This window comes from Agelaius tricolor, unplaced genomic scaffold (genome assembly GCF_023055355.1).
Source record: "Agelaius tricolor isolate 1412-34295 unplaced genomic scaffold, bAgeTri1.0.p SCAF_25, whole genome shotgun sequence".
Taxonomy (NCBI): domain Eukaryota; kingdom Metazoa; phylum Chordata; class Aves; order Passeriformes; family Icteridae; genus Agelaius; species Agelaius tricolor.
The window spans coordinates 3,167,796-3,192,410 of record NW_027269285.1 but is presented as its reverse complement, the minus strand read 5'-3'; the positions used below and the strand labels follow the sequence as shown (position 1 = coordinate 3,192,410).

The 24,615-nt window shown below is 48.2% G+C and overlaps 1 protein-coding gene across 1 annotated transcript in view; it reads left to right on the top strand.

Moving 5' to 3' along the window:
• Window positions 1-4,452: 4,452 nt before the first annotated feature.
• The window catches only part of NXN (nucleoredoxin), a 47,116-nt gene continuing 26,953 nt past the window's right edge, over window positions 4,453-24,615 (top strand). The window contains exon 1 of the mRNA XM_071448103.1: window positions 4,453-4,828. Coding sequence (XP_071304204.1) covers window positions 4,511-4,828 — 318 coding nt within the window. The 5' untranslated portion in view covers window positions 4,453-4,510. The remainder of the gene's footprint in view (window positions 4,829-24,615) is intronic.

The window sequence follows — 24,615 nt, the reverse complement described above, 5'->3', positions numbered from 1 at the left end:
TTCACTTATCCCCTTGTCCCTTCAGATACGATGTGACATCATGAAAAATCGCATAGTAGCGGTGGTGAGTCACAGTCATTCTGATTTTATGTGCCGTGATAAAATTAGGGTATTTCCGGACAAAAGAGTGCTCCTCTCAATGATCTTTCCCTCCTCTCCTGTGGGTGCAGGATGGTGCTGCAGGGACAGCTCTGAAGAAACAGAAATGGTTATGGGAAAAGGTGATAACTGGTGGTGTGACTGTCACCAGCCTGGCTGCGAGATGGCCGGAGGGCTCCTGCCGTGCCTTATCTCCCGTGGAGGCAGAGGGGAAATGATAAGGCTCAGATGGGGTTATTCATGGTCCTAAACGAGCAGTGCAAGTGTGAGTCCCTTTGAAGTTTACTGGTGACCCTGCTGAGATCAATACCCCGGGCTGGTGAAGAGCAGGGAGAGAATCGGGCAGAAACCTGGGGGGAAAGGGCTTTGAAAATAAAAAGGGTCATCTCTACAAGCTCGGGGAGAAAAACTCCCTCCCAGTCCCAGGAGCCAGGTCCTGGACTATCCCCCAGAAACCAAATACACACAGAAGGGCTGGGGTTGAAATCAGTTTCCTTGTATTTTGCTGGTGTTGTTTGAAATCACCTCGGGTCACTTTCAGAAGCGCTGGTTTGTGTTTCTGTGGTTACACGTGGATCCCAGTCCTGCTGGAAAGTGGCAGAACGGGCACCCGGGACCTGGCTGGATGAGCAGGGGTGCCCTGAGGCCGCAGGCACAACAGACCTGGCACTGCCTCCACCTCTGTGACAGGGACAAGGACCTTGCCAGCAGCTGGATTCAGCAGGACTTATCTTCTGACGAGGATGGTCAAAGGTACCACGAGCTGCCCTCAGCAATCCGGATATTAACAGGATTGCAACACAGCCGGAGGAATTTGAAGGGTCAAACTCCGTACGGTTGTTTCAGACCCCCAGTGGATCCATAGCAGCGTTTTGGGAGGCCGGTACCTTAACACAGAGCAGTTTGAAGGAGTTAATGTGTGACCAGCCCCAGCCCAGCTGGAGCAGACGGGCTGTCCTGCTGGAGCTGGTTTCGGCAGCCGGGACACTGTGCAGTCCTCAGCAATGCTGATGTGACTGCAGAAGAAAAAAACGGAGAGGAGAAGGATTGCAGTTGACTTGCATCATGTGCAGAGCAGAATTAGCTCCTGTTTTCCCTGCAGATTCCCCACAGGATGGTTACCCCAGGCTTTCTCTGGGTATGGATGTACATAATCTGAATCACAGACAACATCTCGCTGCTAAAATGCACCCCACAAATGTGCTCGTGATTGAGAGCTGCCCAATAAGGAGAATGCCAGGACACAATGGGTTCATGTCAAGCACTGAACTGTTTGGAGTGTGTCCCTTTCCTCTAAGGCACCTTGCTGTGGCTGATGTCCACACACTGTGGAAGATCCACTGCCCTCAGTGCAACGTGGAGTTCAGGATGCAGCTGAATTAAAAACTGAGGAGCCTTTTGCAATCAAATTAAGGTTTTATATAAGTTTCGTACCATAGATCAGATGATGAGAGCCATCAGTGGATACTTTAGGGTAACCCTGCTGTTTCAGTGCCGCATCCAGATGGTTTTTGAACCCACCACCACCCTGGGCAGCCTCTTCCAGGGCTCGGCCACCCTTTTGGTGAAGAATCTTTCCCAGATATCCATCCTGTTGCAGCTCGAGGCCGTTTCCTCCTGTCCTGGGCGGACAGACTGCCGCACACCGGGCTGCCATCTCTCCGCAGGGAGCTCTGGAGCTCCATAAAGTCCCTTCGAGCCTTTCCTTTTCCCGGCCGCGCTGTCCCCGCTCGCTGCCCGGTGGCGGTGGCGGTCCCCGCTTGCCGTGCGCGGTGTCCCCGGCAGATGGCACCGGAGCCCCGCGGTCCCTCCGCAGCACCGGGAGGGAACGGGGGGGACACGGATCCCCTTTTCCTGCCGCTCTTCTCTCCGCTCCTCGGGCTCGGCGCTTTTAACCCTGCCTCATTTCGCCGGTGTTCGTATTTTTCAAGACACTAATGAGCTGATTTTTCAAGACCCTAATGTTTAATAGACACCGGGTGTCTGTTAAACATGCAGGGAAATCCCAAAATGTGCCAATCATTAGCCAAATATACGCCAAATATTTTTGGGAAAAAATACTCGCTAAATATGCTTGGAAAAAATATATATTTGAAATAATATACTAAAATAAAAAATAAAAATAAACTATAAATTATAAATATAAATATACCTACAAATATAGATATAAATATAAATATATATAACATATAATATATAAGTATATAACGATATAATGATATAATAATGTATAATATGATAATAATAAATATATGTATAATAAATTAATTTTATTTTATAAATAAACTAAATATAATAAACTAAGATATATATAAAATATAATAGTTATAATATAATAAACTAAATATATTTGAAAAAAATACTTGCTAAATACTTAAGTGAAAAATATAGTATGTACTAGTCAACTAGGGTGTAATATTAAATAAAAAACTCACTGCTTATGAAAAATAAATAGGAGCTGGAAAAATGCTGATAGGCACTGGCTCTATATGGACAAGAAATTTCTTGTTAAAAACCTTGGGATGCTGTCCTGACTCTTTAATTCTAGTTTCTCAAGCTGGTTCTCAAATGGGCATCCTGAATCTGTGATTCTGCTGCAGAACCAGCACCTCACCCACCACATTTTAAGCTCTCTCATGGTGTAACTTCAGTTCAGTCACACCTCACCTTGTGATTTGTTTTTTTCATTAAGAACAGCTGTTTCCTCATTTTATTTTATTGTTCCTTAAGAGAGAAATGCTTTTGACTTTTTCTGTGTTTCAGAGCATCTTCCTCCTTCTTTGTTCACTAAAAGCAGGGCCAGACGTATTAACTGCAGCCATAAATATTTTTACAGCAGAATATTTATCTTGCTGCATGGGTTGGTTGAGTTCAGGGTTGCAGACTTAAAAAACAGCTTCCCTGCCCTGAAGAACCCAGATACTTAATTAAGGCAGATAAGGAAGGACAAATAAAAAACAAGACAAAACTTCTCCTCCTTTGTACCACCTCAAGGGAGCAGGTCTTGGCAAGAGAAAAGAGAGATTGTAAAGCTGAAATAATAAGAATAATGATAATTAATTGTATTTATAAAGCATCCCCTAATGGCTCTGGATGCTACACAACGATTTTAAATACAATGGAAAGCAACAACAGTAACGAGAAACCAAATAAGGAAGGGTTGTAAAAATGAAGGTGTTTATTGCAGTAGATAGTAAGATTTCAGTGTGCTGTTTTGGGGCTCTTCTGCAGCATGGACATCAGTCGGGAGCAGCTGAGGATCCCGCAGTGAATTCTGCAGGCTTGCAGATTGCAGACTTTGATTACACAAAGAGCAAATACATTTTACAGCCTGGTTTGCATGTCACTGTCTCTGCTTTATTTCCTTTCTGTATCCCAGCCAGACAGACGGTGTAACTCAACGCAGCCCAATTTATGTTTATGCTTCTGGATTGGCTTTCAGGTTTTTCTGCCTGCATCCGATAGGGGTAAATATGTATTTATGTTTGATTTTGGAAACAAAGAAGGGAATAAATCTGTGGGCTTTGGGGGAGGCTGGATCTACCCTCATGGGGGAGTCACAGAATGGTTTGGGTTGGAAAGGAGCTTATGGAAGGAGCCCTGGGAGGAATGGCTGAGGGAGTTGGGGATGTTTAGCCTGGAGAAAAGGAGGCTCAGGGGTGACTTTATCATCCTCTATTAATTATTGAAAGGAGATTGTGGCCAGGTGAAGTCTGCACCCAGGTGGAGGGTCTGAGCCTCTGCTCCAGGTAACAGCGAGAGGACAAGAGGATGGTCTTAAACTGCACCAGGGGAGGTTTAGGCTGGACATGAGGAAGAAGTTCTTCACAGAAAAAGGGATTGGGCGCTGGAATGGGCTGCTCAGGGAGGTGGTGGAGTCACCACCCCTGGAGGCGTTAAAGGAAGGCTGGATGCGCACACAGTGCCATGGGCTCTTTGACAAGGCAGTGTTCTGTCAGAGCTTGGACTCAAAGGTCTTTTCTCACCCTAGCTGGTTCTGTGCGACCCTGCGTGTGCCACCACAGGTCTCCCACAGGCCGGCAGAACCTTCCTTCCACCGGAGCAGGCTGCTGGGAGCCACATCCAGCCCGGCCTCGCACGCTCCAGGGATGGGACACCCACAGCTCTCCGAGCAAGCTGCGCCAGCGCTTCCCCTCTCAGGGAAGAATTTCCCCCCAACTCCCCACCTAAGCGTGCACAGTGCGCAGCCCGGTCCCGCCGTGCCGCTGCTCCGTGCCCGGCCTGGGCCGGCCGCGGCTCTGAGGGGCCGGGGGGGGCCGGGCCGGGGCGGCGCTGCCCGGGGCGGGGGCGGGCGCGGGGCCGCGCGGCGCGGCAGCGCCCCCTGGCGGGGCGGGGCGTGCGCGGCCGGCGGGCGCGGAGCGGAGCGGGCGCGCAGCGGGAGCGGAGCGGGATGGCGGGCGCGCTCACCGACCTGCTGGGAGAGGTGCTGGTGGCCGCCGACGGCGAGGAGGTGGCCGTGTCGGCGCTGGCCGCCCGCGGGGTCTCCTTGGTGGGGCTCTACTTCGGCTGCAGCCTCGGCGGCCCCTGCGCGCAGCTCGGCGCCAGCCTGGCCGCCTTCTACGGGCGCTTCAGGGGGGAGGCGGCGGCGGCCGGCGGGCAGCGCCTCGAGATCGTCTTCGTGTCGGCGGAGCAGGAGCAGCAGCAGTGGCAGGAGGCGGTGCGGGCCATGCCCTGGCTGGCGCTGCCCTTCGCCGACAAGCACCGCAAGGTGAGCCCCGCGGCCGCGGCCGGGCGGGGGGCGGCGGGGCGCGCCCCGGGCTTTGTCTGGGGGCCGAGGGGCTCGGCCGGGGCCGGGCGCCTTCCAGAAAGTTCCCGGGGGAGCCGGGGAAGCGACGGGGAGGTGGCGGCTGCTGTCCCGCGGGGCGACGCCGGCTCCTGCGGGGCCTGGGAGCCGCGGTACCGGTACGAGGGGAGCCCTGGGCTGGGCACCGTGGGCACCGCCGGGCCCGCAGAGGAGCGGGGCTGCAGGTGAGGTGTGAGGGGAGCTGCTGCTCCGGGCACGGCGTCACTCCGGTGGGCACTGGGCAAGGCAGACATTGCCCTGGCAGCGGACACGGTGCCCGTGGGCTCCTGCCCGGGTTTGGGCACAGAAAGGAGCCCCCGGCAGCCGTGGGAGGACACGCGGTGCTGGAGGAGCGAGTGAGCCCGGCTCGGCTGGCGAGGCTGCCCGGCCAGTCTGTGGGATGGGGTTTGTTCCTCTCGCTTGGTGCGTTCGGTACTCTGCAAGTTACAGCTTCTCATCCGTAGAGTTTAATCTGAAAGATAATGGACAGAAAGCACGCTAAGACCCAGACAGAGCAGGCTGTGATGAAAAGAAAGGCACAGGCTGAGCCTCCACTTCCCAACGAGCTTGCAACGCTTAAAAGGAAAAAAAAAAAAAAAAAAGAAACCTCTTTAGAAATCTAATCTCTGGAAGCAATTGAGTAAGAATTGAAAAGATGGTGCCCCACAGTGCCATTTCTAAACGTCTTTCTGGCGAGTGGTTGAGGCAGCGGGTGTGGGAGCAGCGGGCAGAGCCCTGGCTGGGATTGGGATAACGCTGGTACCTGCAGGGCCGGGGGTGGCTGAGCCCCCTCAGGCATCCCCCGTGTCTGGACACTGAGAGGCTGGCATGGAAGGCATGAGAGGGATGGCATCTTCCAGGATGGGTCTCTGAGCCCTGCTCTGCTCCTTAGGTGAAGGAATTGTTTAAGGAATAGTTGGCTGTTGTCTGGCAGCGCCGTGTGATGTCCCTGCTGCTGAGAAGAGATGTAGCTTTGAAACATGGATTTGCCGTTTTTTCCCTCATTTTCCGCCGTTTTTTTGGTCACTAAGCCCCCAGTTCTGCAAAAACTCGTGTATTTAACGCCGTGCACCTGGATGATAGTGCTGCCCAAGGCCCCCAGTTTGCCCCTTTGAAGTCCAGGCACTTCTAACTGGGAGCTCACCCAAGTGCTCGGGATCTGAGCAGTTCCATTAATCGGAGGAGCTGCAACCTTCAGAGAAACTACAGTTTAACTCAGGTTTCTTTTAAACCAACCCCTCTTCCTACAGGGATGTGAAAATGCTGTGGTTCCAATTAGTAGCTGACCGTTTCCCTACAGAACATTTCAGATTATTTAGATGGTGGGACTTCTGCTTGCCGTATTTGCTTTAAAAATTCCACTGCAATGTAGTTAAATGGTCGGGAAATCATAGAAGTGGAAGGTGGCATTAATTTTACATGCTGGCCAATGCTTCCATCTATTAGATTGCAAGAAAACATGAAATAAAAAGATTATGGGGTCTTAAACTCTTATTCCAAGAAGCCCTGAGTTAAATTCAGGATTATTTTTGTGTGGAGTGTAAAGTAATTGAAGCTCGTGCTGTATATTTTCAAAACTAAGCAGATGTGATGTGGCTTTGGAGGAAGCTTAATCTACGGATAACAGAGAACCTATTTGTAAGTTGTAAGGGCAATTATGTCAGGATATCAGATTTCTAAACAGGAGATTTATAACCTGTAGCTCAGGCAGTTAGAAGTTTCCTTGTATAATAGGCTGATTTTTTAAATAGTCGGGTTAATGACCTGACTCCCCAGAAAAGCACAAACTTTGTATTTTTCAAAAACATGCCAGCGAGAGCTGGGGAAGTCGAGCATATGTTCAGTACCTCACGGGCTTAATTTGTTTTAAAACAAAAGCATTAGAGGAATGTAGGCAGTGCTTTTGAGTTATGGTTCCTTTGCACTAAGGGATACTCCTAAACCCCAGCGAATTATATAGATTTATGGGAAGAAAGGGATATTGTAGATGCAGGGTAGAGACAGCAAGAGGGGTGGGAACGCTGAGAGCTCTCAGCTCCCCATCCTTGCAGGCTACAGGGCTTGTTTGGGAGAAGCTCTGCCCAGCAGGGTTGAATGTGGGTGATGACCCAGCTCAGAGTCCTCCAGAAGTCCTTTCAAGCCAACTCTTCCCATTGTGGGTTGCTTACTTTATTTACTGAGGCCATGAAAGCGTTGTGGAGAGATGATGGCTTCCTATCCTATAGAAAAACATCACTTTTGTTGCTCAGTGTTATTAAAAAATTTGACTTTTAAGGTCCATCTGTCATTGTCCTTCTCTGGCGTACTCTTCATTTTTCTACATCTCTCCTTCTTCCAAACCCTGGACACCAAATAGATCTAGGTTGATAGATCTTAAAACCCAGGCTCCTTTCTGGGTTTGCAGTACAATCCCCACAGTCCTAAAAGTAAATTAGCATCTTACTCTGATGGTTATTGGGGAAAGTAGCTGGAATTGTCAAAGCAAACAGCCACTCTTTGTTGAATGCCTCGGTAACTCAATAATGCTGGGGTGCAGTTACCAGGGACAGCCAGTTCAATTGGAGTAACTTCAACACACAGCAATTTTTGCCTCCAAACCAGTAATAAAAGAAAGCAGTACAAGTCAGCAAACATCTGGCCATGGGGAAAGCCTTTGATTAATGAGGAGGATGGCATTATGCCTCTGTCTGAGCCGCAGCCAGACCTATTATTGGGTGGGGTTTTTTCAAGGACTAAACCAGAATGAGCCAAATGAGATTGGAGCCTTTAGCTCATGGTGCACGTCCCTCAGTTAGGTTGTTCAGGCCTGGATTTGAGCAGCCACAGGTAGCTTTTGGTGATTGATTTTTCTTCTGATAATGCCTGGCTGAGCAGAGCAATGGGGAGAAGGGTCCCAGACTTCTCCTGGTGAGCTCCACACTGTCCCTGCTGCAGAGTCCACCCACACTCAGGGTGAATTTGGGTGCTTTTCAAGGCCTTGTGGCACACAGGCTGTTGGAGGAGTGCTGTCCTGCTGTGTTGCTGTGGGACATCTTGGGCATCTCTGCTAAAAAATGCTGAACCATCCACATTCTCCATTGAGTAGATCCTCTCACCTGGCTCCATATAGGAGTGGGAGAAAGGAGAGTGCTGGAGGAGAAAAAGCTCTACAGTGAGGGAGCAGCAGTTTATCTTTTGCTGTTGTTTATTTGCCTTTGCTTTTGTTTTTACTTGTTAATTTCTTGGCCCAGTCATCTTCCTCATTCTTCTTCATCTTGAAATTTCTCCTGACATTTCCTTGGTGCATCCATACAGTGCCGCAGTGGCTCTGGGGCTGTGCTTTGCCTCTCTCGTGTTTTGTGTTTTTCTACTGTATTTATGCATCTGGTTGAGTGTTGTACAGATTCTTCTTGGGAAGGCTGAGATGCTTCTGTTCTGGATTTAAACAAATGCAAAACATGTTGATTGTTTTTCTGTGATTATTCAGTCAAGTATCTGAAAACAATTTGAGGATCTCTCTTTGCTCACGCTGGTAAATTTCCTTTGGTTGGGGCAGAATGTTTTCTCTTTATCTGAAAAGATCATCTGCCATGGGAGCCTCTCCTAATAAGACACCAGGTACTAATTTTGTGCGTAGACTTTGTACAAGAAATGGTGGGGAGAAGATAGAAATGTCATTAAATTAGACTGTCCACAATTTTTTCAAATGGAGGAAAAATCTTCAAACCCTCGATTAGTTTAAGGTACACCCTGATTTTCAGGGACTCAGAACTTTTCTGTTTGAAATTGCCATCTGCTGAGATCTGGGAGGCAAGTGGTCAGCACAGATGTGGGATTTGTCTTACAGAAGATTTTGTAAATCACTTGAAGCAGCTTTTGAATTTCATCATATAAAAATATCTAAGTAATCACTTTCAGCTGTATTCCTGACTTTATATTTCTGGGGTGGGAATGTATATGAACTCTTTGGCTCACGGAGCTGTAGATTTGAAAAATATGGTCTTTTCATGACATCAGGCTATTGAGTAAGAAGCAAGGCATTAGCAGCACCGACTGATTCTTTGTTTGCTTTGAAACTTCCCTGGTTCTGAAATGTAAGAATGGGAGATGTATGAAGGGAGCGGAGGGAAGCCTGTGTGCTGTTTTTCATTGTGGCATCTTAATCCAGATGTTGAAATGAAAACGTTCGTTTAAAAATGCACGCTTGACAATTTCATTCGTTACTCTCAGGTTGCAGGACCGAGCAAAGGAACTTTAGTTTGTAAAGTAATCAGTGCATAGTTCTTCTCCAAAAATGCATTCTTTAGAGGCTGAACACGTAACAGCTTTACAAAAGAAAGTGCAGAACAATGGAGCGTTTTTCCCCGCGATTTTGGAGACGTTCAACAGTGAACTCCAATTATTCACTATTTCCACATTGTGCAGATGACATCGAAGCCAAAACATTTTGACTTCTTCTTGTTTTTGTTGATGCCTTTTTTCCAAATGATTTCTGTGTGTGTTTTACACAGCTTTGCAGTCACCCTCCATGCAATTAGCAGTCCTCTCTCATGCCAAGACCCTAATCCTTGTGTGAAATCCCCATCAGCTCAGGAAGCTGCAAGTCTGGGGACTTTGTCCTGCTCCTGGTCCTGCAAGAGTTGCAAAAACACCTCTGACGTCCTTGGAGGTTGGATTTCCCCCCATATCCAAACTGTTGCCTGCCTGAGCACTTTCCCTGGGGGAGAATTAGTATTTTAAAAGTCTTGCTGACGTGTAGTCTGCTGTGGTGTTTATTACATCCTTCAGTGGGTAATTGCCCACGTTTTAGGACCTGCTCTAAAAGTCTTGGGCATCTTTCCATTATCAAATCCTCCTGGCTCCAGGGTGGGGACAAACTGTTTGCTGATCATATGGTTGGTTCTTGAACAGGGCTCTATACACATCCCATCCCAAAATCTGACGTCAGGTTTGCCTGGCCTTTGCATGGTGGCTTCTTCAAGTGGTTCAATAACATTTTAGTTTGAAATGCAGTAGCTGTCTCCTTGTTCAGTACTCAATCCTTTTGTATTGTTGCCCACAAGTATTGCTTAGTACTAGAAAGTTTGGGTGAAATTCATGGTGAGTTCATTGCTGGCAGGTTCAGGTTTTGGAAGAGTCCAGGGTGGTTTGGAGTTTTTTGATACTTTCTCATGGACAAACTTTTAATGTTTCAAAGCAGAACTTGGTGGGGTGACTGTGTGGGAGTGGGGTAAAGTTTCACTTCTGAATTGCATTTGGGTAGAGCTCTCTGTTTTGCATTCCTGTTTTTTTCAGCCATGCTCCCAGCATGGAAGTTGGGGCATGGTTTTAATCTAAGTCAAATCAGAAAATATTGCAGTTTTTAGTGACCACACCATGGGGATTCTCGTCCCAGCCCTCCTCCCCAACAATCCAGATTCAACATAGTGATTGCCTCCTCCTTATTGCTGGAGTTTGATGTGAAATGTTGGGATCTAGGGAAACTAAGAGGGCATGGGAGGCTGTTGTACAGCAGGCTGAACTCTGAATTCAGCAAAACAAATTCGAGCAGTGCTTGCCTGAGCATTCGTTTGATGAGAAGCTTATTGGTGTGTGTGGATTGCTTCCTCCTCCTTCCCCTCCCCATTGTTTTTATCAGGGAAACAAGTTCCAAGCAAAATATTCCAAAGTGATATTTAATTACTCTTTAAAATGCAACTATTTGTCTTATCAGCCATGTGGATTTCTATTTGTTGCTTTGATTTGACAGTTAGTGGTTTGTAATTTTTGAAAAGCTTACACGCTCCAGGAATCTGTGATTTTTATGCTTTTGAAAGTGGAGATGTTGAATTAACTGCAGCTTTGAACTATTCACGGATAATTTCAGGCCCCCCCCCCGCTTTCAGCAGCTACAAGCTGACTCCTGAGCTTTCAGGCTGGGTTGAATACTGAATAATCACAACTTTATAGCTGCATGTGCTCTCTAAACTGGTTCCATGGCACATCACAGTGTAATGCACGATAGGTTTGAAATGTTTTTGCAGACAGATCACTTTGTGCCATCTCCAGATAATAAAGGCTGGGAAAGGAGGGAGTGCTGCCAGCCTGGGGAGGGTGCTTGGATTCATTCCAGCTTGGGGTTTGGGCATGTTAATTCCTCTCTGTTCTTGAGGTGGGAGCCCAGATGGGGGACTGGGGGGTGTTCTGGGGAGGGGGCTTTCTCCAGCACTGCCTTGATGTCCCTCTGCAGAGCAGCTTCCTCTGTGCTGGCTGGAACTGCTGCTTCTCAGCTGATGCTCTGTAGGCAAAAAAACACAATCAGAGTTAAATCTGTAGGTTGTAAATTAAAGACAGGGTCAATGGAGAAGCTGGGAGTGGGATGAGTTGACAAGTAAGCAGATAGACCTGTTAAATTCTCTCATGGGAAAGTGAATTATTTGAGTATTTCAGATTACAACATGTGTGCCTTGTCTCCTAGCTGATCACGTTTTCATCATCTCAGTTTTCCAGGGAAAATGCAGTCCCTTATTGATTTGGCATAGAGCACACACAACTAATGGAAGGGTGGAACTAAAAAGATACAGGAATGTTTTCTGCATATTCTCACGTCTGTCTGTCAGCACTGAGAACAATTGCAACCAACAATTAATATGTAAAGAATTTGCAGTCTTTATTTAGTGTGAGCGGCTGACTGACTGCTCAGTTGCATCAGGGCAGTAGCTGAGCATCTGCAATCTGATCAAACCCATGCTGGGGCTCAGCAAGCCCCTCTGGCCTAAAAACAACGGGATGGGAGCCCTCAGCAAGGCACAGGGCAGTGTGGGATCCCTGCCTGTGTGGGGGGAGCCCAAACACCACAGAGAATCTGGGTCCTAAAGGATGCATTCCTAGTGATGGGTGCTGCTCCAGCTGTGGCAACAGAAATGGGAGGGCAGCAAACCCTCACCACAGCTTGTGATGAGGAAGGCAGCAGGGATATCCTGGGACAATTCCTGGGTGCATCTCCAGGCAGAGAAGGTGTTGTAGCAGCAGGGTTTTTGTGAGACATTCATTGCTGGGTGGTTTTTGCAGCATTGGAATCTGTCCTGCCCAGCCAAGGAGGGAAGCTCCAGGGTCCTCCTGCAACATTTTGTTTGTCTATGCAACTGTGACTGAATCCAGCCTGACTTTAAAATATTTCAATGGACAAAAGGAGCAAAAGTCTCTATTTAAAATTAATTTGGCAAGAGTAACCAGATTTTAGTTACACGTTTGAGGTTTAAAAAATAGTTGGTGGCATCCTCAGCTGTGGGCTGAGACCCCAGGGAATGGGTGGCAGCTGGCACAAGGAGACAGATCCCACCAGCAGGGATCTCAGCAAGGCTGGGCTTTGACAGCTGAGAAGGAAACATTATTTTACATTTCAGGGCAAGGATTTAAAAATCTGGGTGAGAATTAAGTAATGTTTGCAGAACAGAGAATAAGGCGACTGAAACAAATTGCAACTGCGTGAGCGAGCCGGAGAGAGAAATTCTAGTTCTCCCTTGTTCCCAGGAGATTCCCACTGGAGAGATGAAGTCATAGCTATGACTTCATTAGTGTTAGCTCAGGATGCTGCCAAATGAGCCTGTTTGATTTGTGTCAGGCTGACTGGGACACTGCTCTGGCTCTCTCCCCAGGCCCTGGCAGTCACTGCCCTTGCCGTGACAGCGGCAGAAGTGGGCATTGCTTCCCCAGCCAAGCTGATCCAGCTCAGCATTTGCTTTTGAATTGCCACTGCTTCATCCTTGCTTCCAGCTCTGAGCTGGCTTTGATGAATCCTGCTGGGCAGAAGGCAGCAGCCCAGGGATGGGCGAGCAGCAGCCAAAACATCTCCATCAACACCCGAGCCTGTGCCTGGTATGGGGAGCATTAATGGTGGCCAGCAGTTCCAGCCTGGCTTGCAGAGTGAACAGAGGGGTGCAGGATCTCACCCTCACGACTCTCAGCATTGCTGTAGGAGTCCCTTTTGGAAAAAGTGTGAAATTTATTGTAATACACACTGAGGATCTTATGGCGGATCTGAGCTGCTAAATCCTCTAAATCTGAGCCTGCAATTTCATTGACAGGGCCTCTCACTTCACTCAGCTCCAAGCTTATGGTTTCACTGCTCCAATATTTTTCCATACATGGAAGCATTCCTGCCCCAGCCTGGGCTAATCCTGACATGCCACTGCATCTGGATGTTAGCTCATTTCTCGCAGCTGACACTGTGCAAAGGCAGATGTCTGACCTTACTTTTGTTTAAATAGATGTAATTCAGCCAGCAAAAGTCTCACTGCATAGGTGAGCATGGGGGGAAAATAAAGAAAGGAAAAAAGGTGTTTTTCCATTTTATGAAGCTCCCAGGGCTGTGGGGTGGATGAACTGGTCACCAGGAATGCTATACTTTGGAAATGTATGGTTTAATTTGCAGAGGGGTGACAAAACATGGATTTGTTGCCGCGGCTCTGAGCGTGGAGAGGGGCCCCTACCCATCCCATCAGAGGATGCTCCTGGTCACTCTGCTCTGCTCTGCTGGCTCTCCAGAGTCTCTGGGCTGTTTGATGTGTATTTAGCAGCTCGGTGGAGCTGGGACTGCTGCACCCCTGCAGTGAGCCTAACGCCTCAGCCATACCACAGAAAGAGATGCTTGTGCTGCTGAGCTGCTGCCTGAGCTGGGGGCCTGTTTATAATCCCTCCCTCACTGGGGCAGGCTGTAGGATTTAATTAAATGTCTGTGAGGTGCTCTGCAAGCCTCTGCTGAAAGGCCCTGCGTGAGGGCAGTGCCTTTGAATAAAAGCTAGAGACCTTCCCCAGCCTCCAGGAAAGAGTTGAAGCTGAAGCAGTGAGACCCAAGCTGTTGAATCTGAACAGATGTTGGTTCTCCCCCACTTGGGTAGTTCAAAAGGATTATCCTGCCTCTCCCAAAATAAAGGAGAAACACAGGGATTTTAGTGGTGTTGCCAGGGATCTCGGTTCCATCCCCTCCTGCTCGCTGCTGGTTGAAAGGTTGCACGCTGGGCTGGGGATGTGTGTGGGGTGTTTTGGTTGTGGGCTGTGCCCCTGTGTTTGCAGTTCAGCATCCACTTGCCCGTTCAGCATCCACTTCCCCCTCACTGGGGGTCCCAGTTTGTCCACTCTTTGCTTGGCTGCTGCTGTTGTGAGCAGGAGTAAGAGAAGCTGAACTGTGCCAGGATAAAACAGGTTTCAAATGAACCAAGCTGTGTGATGGCGTGGGAAGGAGATGACAATTTCCAGATCTACTGTCAGATCTGTGAAGGAGAGGAAACTTCCTTTGTATGTCTGTTTCAGCCCCTGAGAACCAAGTGAGTCCAAGAGCTGCTGGGGTCCGTGGTGTCCCCAGCCCCACTGGGGGACTGCTGTCCCTCTGTCTGCCCTTCAGGGTCTGAGCAGCAGCAGCAGCAGCACCCCAGTCCTTGTGCACAGTCCTGGGTCTGGTGGGATTTTCAGCATCAGACGGGTCAGCAGAACATTAGAAATGTTCTTCCCCTTCATGTTTTTCTGACTACTGTTCTGTCACTCTCAGAGCAAATCAAAGAGCACCAGGCTACAAATCCTGCCTTGCAAGTACTGCCTGGGTGTTTGGCTTGCAGGATTGCTCCTCTTTTATCAGCTGATATCTGGTGTTTTAAGAGGGCAGGGAGCTGTGCTTATTTGCTTCTGAGAGGCTGATGACTCTAAGAGCTGATTTTTTAGGATGCTCCCTTTTTGATTCAGGTTTGTGGCCACAGAACAGAGGTCAGTGTGCTGTTACATTACAGACTGCTTCTAATGAGCTCTTCCCTGTAATCTCTGCTTGGAAGTTTGCAAATTGCTGCGTTCTTAGGGAAATCCTGCTCGCTTCACCCCGTGGGCAAGGAAGCAGAAGGGGCTGGATGAGTGACCAGCGTGGGGCTGTGCCTCTGCCACAGCCGTGATTTCCAGGTCCCAGCACTCCAGCCTCCCAGAAAATCCCCATCTCACATGAACCTGACCCCGAGATTGAGCTCTGCTTCCCTCAGCCATTGCCCCCTGCTGCTGCTGTGCCGTGTGCTTCCAAAATCGCTTCGTTCCAGGGTTAGAAAAGACCCATTTTCGTGTCCTAAAGCCCTGGATTTCACAGATAGAGAAGGGGCAAGGTCTTAATGCCTGCAGCTTGATCTGCTAATCTGAAAGCATGGGAAGTTGTTCCTGGGGAGATTTGCTGCCCGGCTTTCTCAATGCAACTTTGCACAAATAGGGTTTGTTCCTACAATGAGCTGGAGCAGCTGGATGCCTCCCACCAAGATTGCTGATATTTAGGTCTTTGATTTTGGCGGAGACACACAGCAATAAATTAAATGAGTAGGGGAGTTTCAGAGAGCAGTACAGATGGTGGGAAACTGAGGGTAAGGACTACTTAAGTGCTAACGTATGGCACAGCTTCCGCTCCTTTCTTTCTTAAAGGAATGGAAAATGCTATGGGCTGCTGTTCCAGGGATTTTGCCTCCTTCTTGCCCTCAGAGACCTGCAGTCTACCTCTCTTACAGTGTTTTCTTGGTGTTCAATAAAGGAGTGTCCTGTGTGTGCTCCTGCCTGTGGCACAGCAATGCCCCTGGTGCCTGTCTTCATCCCAGCCTGATCCTGGTTTGCTGCATGCTTGGGTTTCTGCTTTTCTCTCTGGGAAAAGCAACTGTTAAATGAGATTTCTTCCATCTTTTGCTTTTTTCCTCAATAGGTCTGGCCTGGTTTTGCTTTTGTTAAGCTGTGAGGATTCAAGTGAAACTATTTCATTCCTTTGTCCCCCTCTGTCTGCTTTAATTCCCTGCGTCCCCATTGATGGTTTAATTATTGTCTGTGACAGGAGCATCCAGGGCATCGATTGGTGTTTATCTCTTAGGTGGCGCACAAAATAGATGTTTGTCACCCTGGTGGCTCCCAGGATGAGTTTTTGCCTAGAGAGGCAGTTTTCAAACCAGTTAATTGCTATGTTGTAAAGCAGAAGAGTAGGTGGCTGTCCCTGCCTTTCCCTGCAGGCATGTCCCTGCTGGCTGCATGGGACCTGTGGCTCTTGAGGTGGAAAGAAGGGGATGTGGTAGGCTGGGAGGAGCCTCCAAGGTTGGGAAGAGATGTTTTGGAGTGTGGGAGAAGCAGGTGGATGGAGGGAGGCATGAGGACCAGGCTGGAGCAAGGAGTGGTGCCTCACCTGAAAAGTCACCTTGCTTCAGACAGATTTGAATTGGCAGGGTTCACTCAATTTTAAAACTTAAACTCCCTCTGAGCTCTGCATGTTTTGTGTTGTTCTTTTGGCTCTGGCTGACCGAGCAGTGGCCTTGTGTTGAGCCCCATCCAGATCCTGGTTTGATGTTTGTCCCCACGAGGATTTGCTGCAGGCTTTGCTGCTGGAAAAGTGGAGTCATCTGCATAAACCCCAGTAAGTCTCTAGGTTAAGAGGCCACCAAATACCACCTCTGTCTGCTGCCATCCCTCTAATTATGAAAATAATAACCCCAGGCAGAGCTTATGGCCCTGCTGGTGGCTCAGGGTCTGTTGTGCTGGGCTCTGTTCAGGGAACTGCATTTGAAGGAGATAGTCCTTACCCTGGACTTGGTTATGTAGGGCTGTGTTACCTCTCCCCTACAGTGACAGGCCAGGCTTGATGCCTCCTGCCTTGTGGACACACAGGTTTGGGATCTGGAAGGGGAAGTGCAGACTTCCTTCACCTCCCTTCTGTCTTCATGGTGCTGCCTTCTCCAGGCTTGAAACTAGAAATGGGATTTACACCTGGCAGGTGGCTGGGGCATAATAAATTCCCTAAAAGTGGTGGCTGCCATCTCTGGCTGAGTGCATCTTCATCTGTTTCCTCCCCTCCCGAGAGCCTGAGCAGGGATTATCCAGAACAAATCCTGTTACCCAGCTGCCTCCTCAGTGAGGGAGTCACAGGACGGGAGCGCCCCACAGAACATAAATCTGTCGGCAGATGACATCACAGGTGAGGGCTTTTAGGGTTTCTTTGCCAGAAAGTGGCAGTGTTGATTGCCAGGCTTAGTAGTGAAGAATTTGAAGCTGTGATTCATCCCTCAATCCATGTCTTAAGTATGTAGTGGTAAAGCTTAGGAAAATCTGTGTATGTATTAAGTGTTTCCTCTTAGGGAGCTGAGAACCCCTTAGGTGCAGCAATTACTATTTTATTAATTGGGATTGAAATACCAAAGGCTCAGAACATGCCAGCTCGTGTCTGTTGTGGGGAGAACTCAATTGCTCAAGAGAAAGGGCTTTTCATCCTGTCTGGATGCAAATCTATTGAAAAGAAAAATACCTGACATTTTTTGGTCATCTGCTCAAACATCTGTCTGGGCCCGTGGAGGTGGTTCTTGGTGGGGAAAGTCATTGTGAGAGGCAGAAAGGGAAAGGGTTCTTTGCTCATTCTCAGACTTGTGGTATTTAGTTTGGTATTTTACTTTGTAATTCCTCCACCAATTAGCACAGCTACAGATTTTGCCTTCCCTCTGCTGCTCTGTGTGCGTGTCTCGCACAGCATTTGCTGGCCCTGAGGATAAACCTGCCTTGTGCAAAAGCACAGGCTGGCCCTGGAGAGGCTTTGGTGAATTTAAGAGAATCAGGATCCATGTGGGTGTTGACTCTGTCCCTCTGCAGTCAATGAGACTGTGCCTGGCCTGAGCTGCTCCTGCACAAGTCAGTGCTTTGCCTGTGTCCACCTGCAGCTGCTTAGTGACATAAAAATGAGGGCTACAAAAGCTGTACCTGTATTTTCCTTCAGCTGTTAAATACTTCCAATCATCCTTGCAGTAGCTGAAGGTGCATCCCTGTTGGTTCTGGATTCGTGGATTCGTGACCAGAGCAATGCTGAGAACACGAACCTATAAAAAGAAATTAAACTTCTTCTGTAGCTCAGCAGATTGGACATTGTGTCACAGAGATAGAAAAGTCCTGTCTGACATGAGCTTGGGCAAACACTTTCCATGCCATTTTGTGGGGTTTTTTTTCCTCCACGATTACTCACAGCATTTGCTTTGTTCAGAGCTTCAAGCCACAGGAACCGGTGTGTGATTGCCCTTGGAGGGTTCATCACACTGACACAGAGCTGCCAGACACCTTCTGATTTCAAAGTGCCATTCACTCACACATTTTCAGTGTTTCTTGTTTGTGCTGGTGAAAGCAGCTCCCAACAGGGAAATGGATATTGGTGTGAGCAGCTCCTGCTGCTGTGCTGAGCCTGTTCAGCTCCTCGGGTGAATGAGCAGCCTCATTCCAGCTTCCCTGGGAAGAGCCACTGCAGGACACCACAGGCTTCTTCCCCACTTGCTTAGCTAAATGCTCCTAAAGAAAATAAGTTGCTAATCAAGTCCAGACCTTTTTGCAGGAGTTGCTGTGATTTTCTCCCACCCTGCTCTCCGTCCCCTCGCAGTGAGCAGAGGGTCCCTGTTGTGTTGGAAGAGCCTTGTTGGCCAGGTGAGGTTCAAAGATCCTGCAGTGACCATCCAAAGAAAAATGCAAAATCCCAGTGGTCAGGTTGCTGTCCCTCCACTCTCCTGCCTGTAATCAGCCCATCTGAGTCCATTTTCTGCTCAGTTATGAGCTCTTCTTCATTCTGTTTATGCTCTACTTACCAAAAGATGCTGGAGCCAGAGGATTTTTCTGCAGAGGATTTAATTTCATTGGAGAGAAGTGACAGTTTGTAAAACAGACCATGGGATTAGTGTCACCTCAGCTCCTACACGATATTCCCACCCCCTTCTTGAGTATTATTTCTTTGAAAGCTGAAATTTCCATTGCTCTTGATGCCCTGCCAGGCACTCCAGCAGGGCATACTTTCCCTTGAATGCAGATCAAGAAACCATCATTCCTTTTCTCTTACTGTTTCTCATCAAAGGAGAGGAGCACCTTCCCTTCACTGCTCTGCTCCCTGCAGCACTGGCCAAAGTAGCCATGGATGTTCATACTGGAAATGTGAAATGGAAATAATTTTAGTGGCATGGAAGCTGAAACATTCATGTCCTCAAGAAAATAGACTTCAGCTTTTAAAAATGTGTGCTGGCAGAGGTCTTGATTAAAGCCTGTGCATGTCATTGGAGTATCTTTAATTTTGGGGCTGTATCATTTTGGTGGGTGAACTGGTGTGTGTCTGCATCCTGTGTGTCCACCTGATTTACCTGATGTCTCCTTAGGCCAGCCTGACTTATCATAATGAAACTACAACAGCTGGGTTGCTGGGGGAAAACCCTTTTCCCTAGAGAGAATACAGAACACAGAAATTCTGTGGATTTTCAGAGAAATGTGTGAGCTTCACTGGCAGGGGAACCAGCTGAGCAAGTCAGCAGTGGATTTGAGATGTTGGCTTTGTGGCTTTTGTCTAGCAGAGCCCGAGCAGCATTTGATGTGTAGACATGTTTTCAGAAATTTGTATGGAGAAGGTGTTGGCAGGTCTGTTGTTAACACCCTCCCCTTTAGGCCAAACTATTGAAAATTCAAGTTCAGCTTGAATCTCATTTCAATGGCTTGGAAGGCTGCAATCTGATGGGCTGAAAAAAATCTCATCCAACTCCAGCCCTTATTAGGAGCTTAATCTGAAGTGCAGCCAAAGCCCAATAAGGGAGAGGGCAAAAAAAAAAATAGCAGTAAAATGGAACAAGAAATGTGCATCCAATTTACAGTATTCCTCTGCAACCTTAATTCATCCCCCTGTATACGTTACCATGCCGTTTCTAATTATGGGATCACAGATGGGTTTTTTCCATGGCACCCCTGCCCTTGCTGCTCCTGGAGGGCAGCTGAGGCAGCCCAGTGAAGGATGGGGTTCCATGTGTAGAACCTCAGCCCTTCTCAGGCTTGGAGGTGAGGCAAGTGATGGAAAAAGAGAGGATAAAGTGCTGCTTAAGGAGATGGGAATTCCTGCTCTGCTGCTGCTGCAGGGCTCAGGGATGGTGCTGGGTAAATTGCTTTTCATGCACAAGGAGGGACTTGATTTCCCAGGTCCCCAGGGTGAGGGTTGAGCTGCAGAAGTGCCGGGTGCTCCTGCTGCAGATGATCTCATGGGAAGTTGTACGTCAAACATTTAAAATGCCTCTCCGTGCTATTTATTTTTTAAAAGGGAGCTGGAGGCTGATTCTGGAACAGGGTGCCCAGAGCTTCTCTGTAACTATTTTCTTCATCTGTAAACCCGAGGTGTTGTGAACGTAGTTCTTTAGGATTTTATGAAAATAAATTCAGGATCCTTTGAGAAGAATCCCAGTCTGTAGTGGCAAGACGCCTTCATTTTTGCCTTGGAGCAGCACATGAAAAGTGTGAAGTGAAGAGAGCTGAGTGCTATGCATGCACAACCAGCTGAAACCCAGAACTGAGTAATTCCCCTCTAGTTGAGCATCTATTCTTGGTTCTAACTGCGTCAGGACTGTGTGCACACATGGTATGTGGCCATGCTGTAAAGACCCCTGCGAGTGGACTGGATTAAAGCTACAGAGAAAGCACATTTCCAGCACATCCCTGCTTTTCAGGGCTTGGCAGCTGTGCTGTGTTCTTAATGCAGCCCTTCGGGTGCAGCATGGGATAAATTACAGCACTGGGTGAACCAGGAGGGGACAGGCATCACTCTCCAGCAAACAGTAACAAGGAGGAGGCTGAGCATGGTAATTCCTTTGCATTTCTGACCTGTAGCATAAAGTGGGAGGTTTTTGGATCGTCCAGGAAGTGGGTAGTCTAGGCTGCTAATGCCAGATGTCTGCTTTTGGCTTATCTGAACCTGCGTTGTGTTTGATCTTTAGTCTGGAGCAGTGTTGTGTGGTGGAGCTTCTCTTGCAGAATAACTCCTCGTGTCCATTGAAGGAGGAGGTGGAGGGAGTTATTTTCTCCTGTGGTTTTATGGAACTCTACACCGTTGTCTGTCTCCAAGGAAGATGTGACGCACGATGGCTTTGCAGCTATGTGGAGAGGCACAGAACTGTGGATGCTGCCCCAGGGATGCTCCAGCAAGAGGCTTGGAGAGCCAAGAGGCAGCCAGCATTCTGCTTCAGCACCCTTTGGACTTTGTTCCAGTTTATTTCCTTCCTCCCAAAACGTGGATTGGGAGCTGCAGAGCTCTCTGCAGGAGGAGCAGCAAGAAGAGCCCCATGAGAGGTGGTGTTGGGAGGAAGGGCAGCGCTCAACCCTGCTCCTCCAGGGCTCTGCAAGGGTTTGAGCAGAGCTCACTTCCATCAGCAGATGTTGTCAGGCGTGCACAGGCGAAACCTTGCTCTAATTCAGTAATTATAAAAATTCCTGGCAGGACCTGTGTGTGACTCAGCTGCAGCAAAATTACTTAAGGGAAAAAGAAAAGTTTACAGAATCAGGCTGACTGTAGCACACCAGGAGGGAAGCTGGGGCTTTCTGTAAATCCACTTGCTCGTCCAGCTTTAGCTCACCATGTCTCTTCCTGGAGGGAGATGAGACGGGAGAAGCAGAGCAGGGGAAACCCAGGAGCTCCCCTGGCCACAGCTCCCTGATGGAAGAGGAGGGACGGATGGATGGATGGATGGATGGATGGATGGATGGATGGATGGACAGATGGATGGATGGACAGAGAGTTCCATTCACTGCCCCTCAGAGCCAGTGCCAGCCCCAAGGATGGGAGGAGGCGGCTGCTGCCTGCTCAGCATTTGGCTTTGCCTTTTCCCTGTCTGCACACACTGGCACAGGAACCTGGGGAAGCCTCAGACAGGTCTTGACTTATCTGCAAAGGGTGTTTGCAGCACTGTCTCCTAGGGAAGCTGCCTTTTTTTTCCCTTTGTAAACATTGGATTTCATTTTATTTTTGTTAAAACCCACATAACTAATTTCCCTTGGAATCTTTTGCAGGCGTCTGCTCTCAGTGTGTTTTGGCCTCGCTGCCCAGTGCTGGTTTTGAATCCCAGTCCCAATGGTGGGAAGTTTTTAGAATGAATGCCAGTTGTATTTTTTTCTTCAATAGAATCACAGTGTCCGCCTGTGGGTTTTGAACAAATATCCTTGGTTTTATGTTTTGCTTGCAAGTAGCCAGGATCCAAAGGGTGTGTAGGCAACCACAGAGATTCAGCAGGGATGCAGTACTTCCCCTTTGTCAAAAATGACTGCATTTTTCTTTTTTTTAAAATTTTGTTCCCTAGCATGCACCTCCCAGACCCTGCTGCTGTGCCTGGCTGTGTGCAGGCAGCCAAGGGAGGTGTGTGACAGCCCCAGTGAGTAATTTAAAATCACACCTGGGGAGTGTGGAGTAGGAAACAATCCTGCCTGGTCCCTCTGTGAGTGGATGTGTCTTCACTGCCTTGAATTTTCAGGTGGGCAAAATATATTTGCTTGCATTTGGTGCTGAATTTTCTGCCTCCACTGGTTCTGCTTTGGCACACGTGTGTGTTACACTGACTCTGTTGTCCAAGTGCTTTTCAGCATTTCCATTACAAAATCTAATTGCAGTAGCACTGCAAAGTTGCTGTTATTTGGTTTTTTTTGTTTGTTTGTTTGTTTTTTTAATACACCATTCACTGAGGAACTTCTAAGAACACACAGCTCCCTGGTGTCTCCAGTGAAGCAGTAAAACTGTAGCATTCATCAGCTGTACTTTTTATAGTTCCTTTAGTCTGCAGTTTCCTTAGTTCTTTTCCCTTTGATGTTGGTTACTGTCAGAAAAAGAAGTTTGAAGCTGGCTGGATAGGTAATAGCTGATAGATGTTATAAAGTATTAGTAAAGAAATGGGAAGTGACTGTGTGGTGGTGGTTTCAGCAAGAACACCCAGTGAGAACAGTTGATTTTGGTGTTGGGCAAAATCAGCATAAACTTGTCTTTTGCCTGGTATGGGAGAGGGAAGCAGAAATCCTGCAAACAAGTTTGTATCTGCATGAAGCTTCCACAACTGAAGGGCTGTCTATATCCTAGGAGAGGCTTTATTTATTCCTTGGAATCCTGAGTTTTTAGAGCATGTGTTGGCCATGCAAACTCTCAGCTCTGTCATAAATCTTTGTCTTGGCAGTGCTTGTCCAAATGCCATATTATCCAGAAAGGAGTAGATAGGGGATTAGAGCAGAATCCTTTTCTATTTATGGACTCCCTTGGGGAATACATTGTAATATTCTTTTGAATGGGCTAAAAGGTAACCACAACAACCCCAAGCTGCAGGTGCTAAATCTTCCTTGTGGTCCTCCTGTAGATCTGCAGGGAGGATGGAGGGGGATATTTCAGCTTGCAGATCTGAAATAACCTTGTTCTGGCTTTGACCATCTGCCACCTGCTGATTCCCTGAGGTTCAGAACAGAATCTGGGACTCATGGTTATTTATCTATTTATTTATTTTTACAAACAGCCTCACTTTGGAGCTTTAAGCCTCTCCTTTCCTAAGCTAGCACAGAGTTGAAAATCACGAATTTTGTACAATCTGTGGGAGCATCTTTCCTGTAGAAGTTGCTCATCCCTTCCCCTCGGAGCTGCCGTACCCGAGGCGGGTCCTGCGTATCCGCGTGTCCCTGTTGGCACGGAAAAGGAGGAGCAGGCTGGGTGCCAGGCTGCCAGACTGTTTCCAGGCTGTCTGGAAATGTTCAGCAAAGCTGCTGGCTCAGGCTGTCCTCATGTCCTTCAGCAAACTGAGCAGCAAGAGCTTACTTACCCGAGAAGGGCTTGTCTGGTCCTTTTGAAGTTGTCAGTAATCCAAAGTGCCACCAGTTCCGTGCCCAGAATTTAATGTGTCAGGCTCCAGCTCTGCCCAGTGGAGGGAGGAGCTGCTCAGACTTCCTGGAGAAAGCACAAAAGACCCAATCCAGCTGTGGAAGGTTCTGTGTAGGTGGACTCTTCCTTTGGCTGCTCCTGGCCTGACTGGGCACCTGGACCCTCAGACACCCCTTCCTTTGCCCACCACCTTAAAAACCACATGTGTAGTTTATAATGGGCAGAGCAAATGCCATAAAATTCATAACTTGAAGACAAAACTCTTCTGTAGGGTTGGAGCCTTACAGACCTGCTGGCTCTGGTTTGGTCTCTCAGAGTTTGGGAATTCCCTGGGTTTGGGTGATTATCCCAGCTGCCCAAGCCCAGGCAGCCCCTGGGGCATTGTGTCTGCAAGGGGACCAAGGTGTGCTCCTTTCTCACTCCACGGTGGGGGAGAGCAGTGCACAGGCTGTGAAGTGCAGGTTTCTTCTGCAGAACTCTTGTTTTTTATTAGGAGCAGCAGGTTTGTTCTTAGAGAAGGGAGCATCTGCCCATTTATGTGTATGCTCCCTGAGAAACAACAAAAATCAGGAGCAAATGCATGGCCAGGGCTGCCTTCTTTATGTGCCTGTTTAACTGAATAACATGCTTGGCTTTGCCTTTGTGTTTAACTTAGGGTTTGTTATGACATTGAAGATGGATTTTTCCTGGCTCTTGCACACACAGCATGTAAAACCAACACAGCTCAGTACACAGCCAGTGTGTGAAGCCTGGTTCAACCTGGGGACTCAGGCTGTACTTGGATGCACCCCATTGACAGCAGCTTTGATGATCCTGGTGGGTCCCTTCCAGCTCAGGATATTCCATGATTCTGTTCTGTGATTCATTGCTCAGTTGCACCTCTCAGACTGGAAAGCTCATCTCTTCTTGTGCTTGTAGCCTTTTGCACTGCTTGTCAAGCACAGGGGCTTGTATCAGATTGGTTTTTCTGGAAATAAAGGTATTTGGGAGAAGAGAGACCTTTGAGATATTTCCATGTTCAGCTGTGGACCTGGTGAATTCTTGGTAGCCATGGGGAAGGAGTGTGTCTGCATCTACAGCTGGTTTT